This window comes from Oncorhynchus gorbuscha, unplaced genomic scaffold, assembly GCF_021184085.1.
Source record: "Oncorhynchus gorbuscha isolate QuinsamMale2020 ecotype Even-year unplaced genomic scaffold, OgorEven_v1.0 Un_scaffold_781, whole genome shotgun sequence".
Classification (NCBI taxonomy): domain Eukaryota; kingdom Metazoa; phylum Chordata; class Actinopteri; order Salmoniformes; family Salmonidae; genus Oncorhynchus; species Oncorhynchus gorbuscha.
The window spans coordinates 1-12,556 of record NW_025745810.1 but is presented as its reverse complement, the minus strand read 5'-3'; the positions used below and the strand labels follow the sequence as shown (position 1 = coordinate 12,556).

Sequence of the window (12,556 nt, the reverse complement as noted above, 5' to 3'; positions counted from 1 at the left end):
CACACACACACACACACACACACACACACACACACACACACACACACACGTGAGAGCACACAGAAAAAAGAGATTTGTATCAGTGAAGTGTCATATGTCCGTCAAGAGGGTGTGTTTGTATGCCATGTTGTATGCTTTGTTGTCGCACTGAATGAAGGATGTTTCCCCAGACTGTGCGGTGAATGTTTGGCCACGTTGCTTTTGCATTCCATAGGAGATGAGTATGGAATTAGGGATGACTAGACCGTGTTTGCAGCTACAGTGAGTGTGAGATGTAGACCTTTTCAAGTCATATTTATTCTTTCCATGGTGACAGTTGAACAGATCAAATTTCCGTCCGTCGCTCATGACCATAGAGAAGGACGAAGGGGGCATTTTTGGGGCCCAAAATTACTGTTTTCCTTTAAACTAATTTGAAGCTAAATTGACAACAGAATGTTTGCTTCATTTGCATATACCATTCTTTGATTTAATAACAGCGCCACAATTAAGTTTGGCATTACAGTAGATTGCTACATTTGAATGATATTTACAGAGTTGTAAGGGGAACCTACCACATGAGTGTGCTGGAGTGACCTTAGATATTCCCCTTTTGTCACCGTCTGAATCCAATAGCCCTTGCCACCTCAAATTAATTCAACCCTCTACTTAATCAAGGAGAGAGAGAGAGAGAGAGAGAGAGAGAGAGAGAGAGAGAGAGAGAGAGAGAGAGAGAGAGAGAGAGAGAGAGAGAGAGAGAGAGAGAGAGAGAGAGAGAGAGAGAGAGAGAGAAATAGAAGAGAGAAATAAAGAGAGAGAGAGAGAGAGAGAGAGAGAGAGAGAGAGAGAGAGAGAGAGAGAGAGAGAGAGAGAGAGAGAGAGAGAGAGAGAGAGAGAGAGAGAGAGAGAGAGAGAGAGTAGAAAGTCAGGCTGCATGCCACAATATCTAGAGTGGATGCACACCTTAAGTAAGTCAATGATTTCATACTTGGCACAAGAAGGGTGAATAGATGGGATGTTCTGTGCTCTGCTTCTCTCAAGTCTTCCTCAGAGTGACTATTCCTCATAGGAATCAATAGGAAGGAGGGCAGCTGGGAGCAGGAAGCATACGTCAACTGTTTATGCATTGTCAGACAGCAGAACGTTTCCGGCTGCGTTGTGGGTTGAGGGACGAGCGTCGTGTAGGAGTGACGCCAAATTGACGTAAGACAGTGCTGTTCATCATGTTTCAAATGTTTCCATAGTGACTGACAGGAAGTGGTGTTTTTTGAGGGGTGTTGAATCGATCAGTCATTGTCCAAAGTGACACCTACGCCATTATATCATCAATGTCAGCGTGGAGTTTATCAATTCATCGCTGCTCTCGCTTTCAGCAAACACGCACACACACACACACACACACAGCCACACACACACACACACACACACACACACACACACACACACGCACACACACACACACACACACACACACACACACACACACACACACACACACACACACACACACACACACACACACACACACACACACACACACACACACACACACACACACACACACACACACACACACACACACACACACACACACACACACACACACACACACACACACACACACACACACACACACACACACACACACACACACACACACACTTCTGTCTTTTGTAGTGCCTTGTCTCGGCCAGAAGTTGGCCTTGAGGCCTGTTTCACTGGCTTAATCTCCCACACAGACTAGCAGTGAGCATTCATCTGAGTGATCCACATTGACTACTGCTCTCTCTTCTACCTGACTTGTGTGTGACAACATCGATGTACGACTATCACTGTGCAAGTAAATATCTGGCTAACTTGTCTGTTCTTTCTTCATTTGACAGTCAGTTGTTTTTAGCTTGGAATCCGGCTTGAGTAAAAGCACACACTGAGCCTACCAGCCTAAATGAATACAGTTGTCCCAGTTACTACTGTTGACTTGCTGCCATCTAGTGGACCCAGCAAAGGACTGCAGTTACTACTGTTGACTTGCTGCCATCTAGTGGACCCAGCAATCGACTGCAGTTACTACTGTTGACTTGCTACCATCCAGTAGCCCTGGCAATGGACTGCAGTTACTACTGTTGACTTGCTACCATCCAGTAGCCCTGGCAATGGACTGCAGTTACTACTGTTGACTTGCTACCATCCAGTAGTCCTGGCAATAGACTGCAGTCTCATGTGAATCTGTTACACCGTATGTAAGTGATTGGGACTTGTTTTTTTCCTTCGAATTTTGAATTTGATGTGGTGTGGTATGTCTCTGGTTCCAAAACCTATGTTTGTGGCTTGTGCTTTTTATTACAAGCACGCTCGACTACTGTAATGCTCTCCTGTCTTCTCTAACCAAGAAAGCCATTGGTCAACTACAAAACATACAGAATGCTGCAGCACGGGTACTGACCAAGACCAGACGGAGAGCACACATTACACCGGTCTTAAGGTCTCTGCACTGGCTGCCTGTGAGTTTTACAATTCATTTGAAGATTCTTCTATTGGTTTTTAAATCAATCCACGATTGTGCACCCAAGTACATGTCAGACATGCTTTTAAGTTATGTACCCAGTAGGTCCCTCAGGTCCTCTGGCACTGGCCTTTTAACTATCCCAAAGCCTCGGACCAGGAGGCATGGAGAGGCAGAAATGAGTTACTATGCCCCCAGCCTCTGGAATAGCCTGCCAGAGAACCTGAGGCGGGCTGAAACTGGACATATTTAAAAGAGGTCTTAAAACACACCTTTTTAACTTTGCTTTTCCTTAGGGTGCTTTTTAGTTGTTCAGTTTTTATTGTTATTCCTTTGTTTTTGTCCTGTGAAGCACATTGCGTTGCAATCCATTTCTTTAAATGTGCTGTGTAAATAAAGCTTGATTTGATGTGTGGGTATTGTTCATTTAGGGCTGTGTTGGAAACTACTACTGTATCTTCTTCCCAAAGGTTAGTGGAAGGACAGACAACTACTTTACTTAACAGCTTATCTACACGAACACCAACCACCACACACACACACACACACACACAGGTGGGCACCGGTAGGTCCCCTGGGAGGCACACACACTGGTGAACCTTCATAGAGGTCTAATGTGTGCCTTTCTGAATAAACACTGAACAGGGGGACAAACACTCACACACACCTGACACCACATTGACTGACATGAACCTGTCAACACTTCCCTCTCACCAGCGGGCCTCTGGCTATTATTGGCCTGGGTGTCTCTCATACTCGGCATGACTGTGTCTGGGTGACAACAGCCAGGCGACCCACGCAGGCCAACAAAGTGAATGATGTGCCTCAGCTCCAGTGTTTGTTTCCAAGGTTGGATTAGACTCAGAGAACAACAGAGCTAAAAATACAAGGTGACTGAGGATTTGATTCAGGGGGACAGGCTTTAAGATTCACCATCTGTTGACAACTGAACTCACGACACCCACCAATTGTTTCTGCTTCTTATTAGGCTGGTGTAGCTGTCTCGTGTGTCCAATAAGCTACCAGAAGTTATGCTGTGATTGTGAGTTGAGGGATAGAGTTTCTTGCATTTCATTCCTATTCCTTAGCTTCAGAAGACTAAAGTGGTCCAACAGTGGATGTACCACAGTGCTGATGAAGCCTTTGGCCAGGTCATCCAGAAGATCACTACTTTATCATATTAAAGTGGTTCCTGGGACATGAAACACTGTGCTGCTGGATCACAACCTTTTGACTGAAGGTCAATGTCAAAGTGTTTTTCCCTCGCCTGTAGGCAACTTCCATTTGAAGTTTACAAAGTAGCAGATGAATAACCCCTAGTATTCGCCTTGTTTTTCAATGGCATTGTTAGTCTATCGTTTACCAAATCCATCAACACTGTCAACCCAAATGACCAAAAATGACATATCGGTTTCCAAACCAATATGATTCCTGTCATACCGTGTCTATAGACTTCTTACAGAGTAAGGAACAACATGTAATTGTGTCATTTGGGTGAACTATCCCTTTAAGCTGCTACCCAATGGCCATTCAGGCCTCTATTAGATCACTGAGTATGAGACAATAGAAAATAGACACTGATGTGAGTTCGCATAACAAACCAAGGACATCCTTTGGTGATTCATGTTTTATAATGCCATAAATAAAAGACACATACATCTAATCTTCCATAATAAATAGCAATAGTGAGATATGCACCACACACAGCTTTTCAAGAAGTGGTTAACTGTCCCAGCGTGATAGGCTAAGTCGGCAATGACAGGGTGGAGAGATCATGTGCGAGGGTGTCAGCGAGGGGTTAAATCATGCTGCTTTACCCTTGACATCGGCCCTGAGGGAGTCCGAGTCCGAGAGAGCAACATGTTGCTTCATTAGTTAGGAAATCACCATGATATTGACAACTGTAAACGTTCATCAGCCTCAAGCCTTTCCTATTTCTTTAAGATTATCGGCCTAAAGGTTTGACTCAGTGGAGGACTAGGATGACTTCACTATTCTACATTACTCCAATCATTCACTTAACTTTTATGGAACTTCATCGTGTTTAGGTAGTTCACATCTTCACGTGCTTTATAAACGCAGCAATTCCTCATCTCTCGTGGACAGATTATGGAACATAAATGTTATCGTAACGTCTGTCAAAAGTTGGTGGGATGTGACGACTAACGAGGAGCAGTAGTTTTGGTGCTTTTCCGTCACTGGTAATTTGGACGTATCAGGATTGGGTGAAGATGGTGCTTTAGCTGAGAGTTTCCGTTTCAGGGGTGGAGACTTCACTAGTCTGGTTAGTATCTTATCTCATACATCTCTCCCCATAACTTAATTGAGCGTTTGACGCAATTACGCAATATTTTTGTTTTGGGTTTCCAAGACTACCTCATACAGTCTCATCTGAGGGCTTTGTGGTATACTGTTTATATTGGGTTGGGTTCCAAAACGAGTTTATACTGGGTTGTAAAATATTTGGTAAGTAGTACCTGAAAGAAATCGCAGGCTCTGTAAAACTCTTATAGAAACCCTTCCACTCCAGCAGAGAACTACAACCTGTTTTACAAAACTACATATCCCTCTAATGGACTGCTCAGGACTGGACTCCTCACAATTTAACCCCATGCTGCCTTTGTACTGTGGTAGGGTGTGTGGCGGGGCACATTCAGGGACTACACAGCTCCTCCTCCTCCTCCTCTCTGGACCATGTCCTGTGCGTCCTTCCGTCCCAAGGCTGTAGCATGGCTTACTGGCCGCCAGATGCGTCGAACATCTTCTTGCGGCCCTCCATGCCAGACATGGCCTCCACATTCTTACGCCAGTCGGTCACCTCAGACGTGAGCACCTGAGAGGGAAGAGGAATAAACACTGTGCTGTCAGACATCAACTAGCTTTAGCGCCCAGGCTTCCTTGTGTTCATAGAGACTTGTCTCAGGTGGCCACATTACAACCTATCCCCATACAATGTGCAGATGGAAAACAAACAATGAGTAGTGCTATGCTAACTCATGTTTGATTAGCTAGCTAGCTACTATAATAAGCTAACGTTACGGTTGCAGTTACTCTCAGTTTAACCATTAGATGCAAATGCTTGGAGGTCCATAGTAGCATGGTTTCCAGTACCACGCCATCTCCGCACAAGCCAGTGCTTACTGGTGCCAGAGAGGTTTCAAATTTCAAGGTGAGCTAACTTAAAGCTTCAGGAGAAAGGAAGGATGCATTGGTAAAGTATTTGTACATGGCCCAAGTCCCAGTTACCTTGTCTTTGTCCTTGTTGGTGTCTTCCTTCTTGACAGACTTGAGGTTGGACCTGAGGTCCATAGAGCCTTTGTGTTTGGTTCCCAGCAAAGCTCTCATCATCTCGTCTGCAGAGACACGCACCTTCCTCAGGGCGGGCTTCTTAAACTTCCCTCCTAAGTCCTGCACCTTCAGCTTCAGCTCATGGATCTGTAGATTTCATCGAAATCTACTATTAAATATTATAGCAACTTAAGCCAACACCTAGCAACCTCTTCAAGAAGTGTTGGTTTGATACTTGCTGGACCTGGGTTCCAATCCTGGCCAGGGCCAACCCCAGGGAATGGCACTGACCATTGATTTGGCCCTGACCCAGCTGCAAAACTGAAACTAACACCCATTTGTTTCCACCACAAGAGGCAGGACCTGAGGATAACATCTCACCCAAAGGGCCAAAGACTTACATCTTTGTTGTGCTTGGTCACTTTGGCCTCACAGTCGTATCTCTCCTCATCTACCACATCTATCTTTCCATGGAGCTGCTTGCATAGGTCCTGAAGAAAATAGATAAACATACTAAGATTAAATATACACAAAAAAAGGTGATATCTAGAACCTAAAAGGGTTCTTCGGCTGTCCTCATAGGAGAGAATCCTTTGAAGAACCCTTTTTGGTTCCATGTAAAACCTTTTCCACAGAGGGCCCTACATGGAACCCAAAAAGGGTTCTACCTGGAACCAAAAAGGGTTCTACCTGGAAACCACAAAGGTTTCTTCTATGGGGACAGCCAAAGAACTCCTTTGGAACCCTTTTGTCTGAGAGTGAAGAATCAAATCTCATTGAGATGCAGTACCAGTCAAAAGTTTGGACACACCTACTCATTCAAGGGTTTTCTTTATTTTTACTATTTTCTTCATTGTAGAATAGTAGTGAAGACCTCAAAACTATGAAATAACACATATGGAATCATGTAGTAACCAAAATAGTGTTAAAACAATCTAATTATATTTTAAATTTGAGATTCTTCAGTATCAAATCAAATTTCAAATCAAATGTATTTATATAGCCCTTCTTACATCAGTAGCCACCTTTTGCCTTGATGACAGCTTTGCACGCTCTTGGCATTCTCTCAACCATATTCATGAGGTAGTTTCTTGGAATGTATTTCAATAAACAGGTGTGCCTTGTTTAAATTTCTTAATGCATTTGAGCCAATCAGTTGTGGTGTTGTGAAAAGGTAGGGGTGGTATACAGAAGATAGGACTATTTGGTAAAAGACCAAGTACATATTATGGTAAGAACAGCTCAAATAAGCAAAGAGAAATGACAGTCTATCACTACTTTAAGACATGAAGGTCAGTCAATTTGGAAAATTTCAAGAACTTTAAAAGTTTCTTCAAATGCAGTAGCAAAAACCATCAAGCGCTATGATGAAACTGGCTCTCATGAGGACCGCCACAGGAAAGAACGACCCAGAGTTACCTCTGCTGCAGAGAATAAGTTAAAGTTACCAGCCTCAGAAATTGCAGCCCAAATAAATGCTTCACAGAGTTCAAGTAACGGACACATCTCAACATCAACTGTTCAGAAGAGACTGCGTGAATCAGGCCTTCATGGTAGAAATGCTTCAAAGAAACCACTACTAAAGGACACCAATAATAAGAAGAGACTTGCTTGGTCCAATAAACACAAGCAATGAACATTAGACCGGGTGAAATCTGTCCTTTGGTCTGATGAGTCCAAATGTTAGATTTTTGGTTCCAACCGCCATGTTTTTGTGAGATGCAAAGTAGGTGTATGGATGATCTCTGCATTTGTAGTTCCCACCGTAAAGCATGGAGGAGGAGGTGTGATAGTGCTTTGCTGGTGACACTGTCTGTGATTTATTTAGAATTCAAGGCACACTTAACCAGCATGGCAACTGGTTTTTCAACAGGACAATGACCCAAAACACCTCCAGGCTGTGTAAGGGCTATTTGACCAAGAAGGAGAGTGATGGAGTGCTGCATCAGATGACCTCAACCCAGTTGAGATGGTTTGGGATGAGTTGTACCGCAGAGTGAAGGAAAAGCATGCAACAAATGCTCAGCATATGTGGGAACTCCTTCAAGACTGTTGGAAAAGCATTCCAGATGAAGCTGGTTGAGAGAATGACAAGAGTGTGCAAAGCTGTCATCAATGCAAAGGGTGCTTACTTTGAAGAATCTAAAATCTAAATTATATTTTGATTTGTTTAACACTTTTTGGTTGCTAAATGATTCCATGTGTGTTATTTCATAGTTTTGAGGTATTCACTATGATTCTACAATGTAGAAATGAGTAAAATTAAATAAAAACCCTTGAATAAGTAGGTGTCCAAACTTTTTACTGGTACTGTATATGTAACATAATAACCATGCTGGAATATTTACTTGAGTGTTGTTCAGTTACAGTCTTATTGTTTAGCTTTGTGATTGGACCAGTAGTTTGGCCCAGTCGTATTGCTCCCTCAATTGGCTGACTTTCTTGTCTCTCACCTGTAGCTCAGCCAATGACAGTCCAGAGAACTGCAAGGGGGGCAGTCGCTCTCCCAGGTAGCTCAGTTTCTCTTCATCCCTGTCCTGCGTCTCCTGTTCCAGCTGCTCCATCGCCCTGGTGAGCAGCATGATCTGATTGGACGAGAGAAAGATCCGTCATTCCAGGGGTGGGCCAGAGGCGGAGGACCCAGTCTAATACCACCATGCAGTAGTTAGTCGTCCTCCATGCTTCACGGTGTCACTACAGCTGTATCCGTAATAAAGAATGACTTAGTTATAGTCAATGTTAATTGTTAACATAATGCATGCTAATTTACCTTCAGAGAGAGCTTACGCGAAGCCGTAATCTTCGACTTCGGCTGTTGGGAAAAGGACACAATGTTATTGCAAATGTGTGCCCAGTGCTGTATCCTTAAAAGTGAAAATCGATTTTGTCAAGATCGGTGACCTATTCATTTATTGGGACATTTTTGTGTTGGCCCAAAAAGGTTTAGGTGGTCACACAACTGCCACTCACAACAAATCTACTATGAACCTAAAGCATTGGCCTACAAATGGGCCTGTTCCTGGACACAACCAGTCCCAGAATGAAAAACTCTTTCAATAGAGATTCTCCATTGAGCAAACGTTTTACTCTCTTTATAGCATAAGTTTATCCATACAGGGAGCCAGTTACAGTTTAGTCGGAATGTGGTCACTCAAAAAACATTGCCCTTGATTGCTGACAATAACCGATAAGACTGAAGTGGCAACCTTGGGACAACGTGTTCCCTCTCTATATAGGGATTAACACTGTTGAACCAGGGCTGTCTCTGGTTCTGGCTCTAGCTCACCTTGTCAATTAACTTGGGATTCATTGGCCTGGGTTTGACTTGCTCCTACAGGGACAGAGGGAACATGTCAGAACATTGTTCAAAATGATCGAAGTATACACACTTCTATGAGAGGTAGCCTGAAAAACGTGTCTCTTGATTGATTGGACTTTGTTCAACATTGCATGGAAGATTCAACTAGACATCTCAGCCTCCAGTATTTATGCTGCAGTAGTTTGTGTCGGGGGGCTAGGGTCAGTTTGTTATATCTGGAGTACTTCTCCTGTCCTATTCGGTGTCCTGTGTGAATCTAAGTGTGCGTTCTCTAATTCTCTCCTGCCCCAGGACTACTTGACATGATGAATCCTTGCTGTCCCCAGTCCACCTGGCCATGCTGCTGCTCCAGTTTCAACTGACCTGAGCCCTAGGACCATGCCCCAGGACTACCTGACATGATGACTCATTGCTGTCCCCAGTCCACCTGGCCATGCTGCTGCTCCAGTTTCAACTGTTCTGCCTTACTATTATTCGACTATGCTGGTCATTTATGAACATTTGAACATCTTGCCATGTTCTGTTATAATTTCCACCCGGCACAGCCAGAAGAGGACTGGCCACCCCACATATGCTCTCTCTAATTCTCTCTTTCTTTCTCTCTCTCGGAGGACCTGAGCCCTAGGACCGTGCCCCAGGACTACCTGACATGATGACTCCTTGCTGTCCCCAGTCCACCTGGCCGTGCTGCTGCTCCAGTTTCAACTGTTCTGCATTATTATTATCGATCATGCTGGTCATTTATGAACATTTGAACATCTTGGCCATGTTCTGTTATAATCTCCACCCGGCACAGCCAGAAGAGGACTGGCCACCCCACATAGCCTGGTTCCTCTCTAGGTTTCTTCCTAGGTTTTGGCCTTTCTAGGGAGTTTTTCCTAGCCACCGTGCTTCTACACCTGCATTGCTTGCTGTTTGGGGTTTTAGGCTGGGTTTCTGTACAGCACTTTGAGATATCAGCTGATGTACGAAGGGCTATATAAATACATTTGATTCGATTTGATTTGATTTGATTTGATTTAGACTTGAAATAAATGCTTGGCATAACATACAAGTCAAAATATAATTTTGGTGTCCTAAATCTAATATGATGATGATGACGATGGTCATGATGATGATGATCGTGCTGACGGTGAATTTATAAACATTAAAAGACTTACCTCACTTAAATTTGACCAGGTTTATGGGCACAAAAAGACAAGGGAGACACATAAGTAAAAAATAGCATTAGTGAAAAGAAAAACATAATTTGTAACCTGCTGGAGGTACATTACATTGTAATAGGAGACAGACAGACAGACAGACAGACAGACAGACAGACAGACAGACAGACAGACAGACAGACAGACAGACAGACAGACAGACAGACAGACAGACAGACAGACAGACAGACAGACAGACAGACAGACAGACAGACAGACAGACAGACAGACAGACAGACAGACAGACAGACAGACAGACAGACAGACAGACAGACAGACAGACAGACAGACAGACAGACAGACAGACAGACAGACAGACAGACAGACAGACAGACAGACAGACAGACAGACAGACAGACAGACAGACAGACAGACAGACAGTTGCAGCCTTGTCCCCAAGCCCATCATCATTTTCCCCATGGATTAGGAAAAGGACACTACAGGAAAAAGCCATTCTGCCGCGTATAGCATTATAGCATCCCCTCAGTTTTAACTCTGTGTATGGCTAACTGGCATCTTAACAGAGTCATTCTGTGTCATTTGCAAGAGAATGTAAGTTGCAAGAGATCCACAATCAGGTAGAACGGACATATCATACCCTCAGAAGCAGTTATTCTAGCATACAGACATTTTAACATTATAACTAGGGTCTACAACATGCTGCTACTGTAAGACTTAAATGGTTTATCATCTCAAGACAATAGGTAGAACACACATATCATACTCCCAAAAGCAGTTATTATATACTTACATTACATACATTTTTACTTAGGCTACGACATGCTGCTGTAAGACTCAAATGGCTTGTCATCTCAAGACAATAGGTCCACTTCATTATAATAAGGCTTAGGCTACGTATATTTAGAACAGATACTATGATGTATTTTTAAACAGAAAACACACTGAGATTGAGCTAAACATAATCATTAAAGCGGTATTATTAAATAATGTACTTGAAGGGAGCTATATGCATAATTAATTAACAGTCAAGCCGATCTATTGTCCCAGATAACAATACTCACTCATCAGCCATTATGAAAACCTTGTTGGAGAGAGAAAATTTGATTTTGAAATCCGATCCAGGCAATTCAATTAGGGCATCTTCCCTTTGTTGAATTACCTGATCAGCCTGAAACCCTCAGATCATTTCAAATCACTGACAACAGCAACAAAACACCACCATTCACTTAAGTAATTATTAAGTAAACTAAATAAATACTTAAGTCATTTACTAAATACTTCAGTTTGATTCTGAATCACAGAATCCCCAACCCAAATGAGTATTACCTGGAATAGGGTGGACCACAGTCGGGTCGGGTACAGTACTCTCTCTCTCTGTCTCGCTCAAACAACAGAGGGATCTGAGACAATGGGGGTGATTTTCTCTTTTATGTGGGTCTGGGCAGGGCTGGGCAGCGGGTGGACAACAGATATAGCCCAGCACCAGAGTCCTGCAGGAATGGGCTGGCTGGACACCAGGGATGAAATTTAACCTCCTGTGACATTGTGACAATGCAGGTCAAAATGTAATAATAAATCATGACCAATGCCTTAATGGCATTGTCTGAAAACTTCTGTGAATTCCTCTCGCTGCCTTTTGCAAGAAGCCCTTGTTCCTATGGGAAATGCACTGAAAATGAACAGGGTAATGTTGTTTGGGTTATTTAGTTGATTTGGAGGATACATACTCTGTTTCACTTGTGTGGTTTATATTCTCATTAAAGCCTATGAAATTGATCATCTTGTCTTGAAATGAAAAGAATACATGTGTATATTGGTTGTTGTTGATTTTGATTATCATGAATAAAACATAAGTAAATGCCGAAATAATGGAAACACCAACGTAAAGTGTCTTAATAGGGTGTTGGGCCACCACAGGACAGAACAGCTTCAATGTGCCTTGTCATAGATTCTACAGGTGTCTTAATAGGTTGTTGGCCACCACAAGCCAGAACAGCTTCAATGTGCCTTGTCATAGATTCTACAGGTGTCTTAATAGGTTGTTGGGCCACCACAGGACAGAACAGCTTCAATGTGCCTTGTCATAGATTCTACAGGTGTCTTAATAGGTTGTTGGCCACCACAAGCCAGAACAGCTTCAATGTGCCTTGTCATAGATTCTACAGGTGTCTTAATAGGTTGTTGGCCACCACAAGCCAGAACAGCTTCAATGTGCCTTGTCATAGATTCTACAGGTGTCTTAATAGGTTGTTGGCCACCACAAGCCAGAACAGCTTCAATGTGCCTTGTCATAGATTCTACAGG

At 43.2% G+C, this 12,556-nt stretch overlaps 1 protein-coding gene across 1 annotated transcript; it reads right to left on the bottom strand.

Moving 5' to 3' along the window:
- Nucleotides 1-4,094: 4,094 nt before the first annotated feature.
- Nucleotides 4,095-11,707, bottom strand: LOC124020248 (troponin I, slow skeletal muscle-like). Its single transcript, XM_046335606.1, has 8 exons — nt 11,579-11,707; nt 10,250-10,253; nt 9,057-9,101; nt 8,541-8,582; nt 8,224-8,355; nt 6,172-6,261; nt 5,729-5,917; nt 4,095-5,315 (listed from the first exon to the last, which is right to left on the bottom strand). Exons 3-8 carry the CDS (start codon nt 9,078-9,080, stop codon nt 5,217-5,219), a joined length of 576 nt encoding a protein of 191 aa, XP_046191562.1. The 5' UTR covers nt 9,081-9,101; nt 10,250-10,253; nt 11,579-11,707; the 3' UTR covers nt 4,095-5,216.
- Nucleotides 11,708-12,556: the final 849 nt, after the last annotated feature.

What these genes read in the sequence shown, in the direction of transcription:
- LOC124020248 (XM_046335606.1), bottom strand. Translation starts at nt 9,080, where the DNA reads ATGAATCCCAAGTTAATTGACAAG. An exon ending in TGTCATTGGCTGAGCTACAG is followed by an intron (nt 6,262 to 8,223) that starts GTGAGAGACAAG and finishes TATTTTCTTCAG; the next exon opens with GACCTATGCAAGCAGCTCCA. An exon ending in CCAACAAGGACAAAGACAAG is followed by an intron (nt 5,316 to 5,728) that starts GTAACTGGGACT and finishes CTTCCCTCTCAG; the next exon opens with GTGCTCACGTCTGAGGTGAC.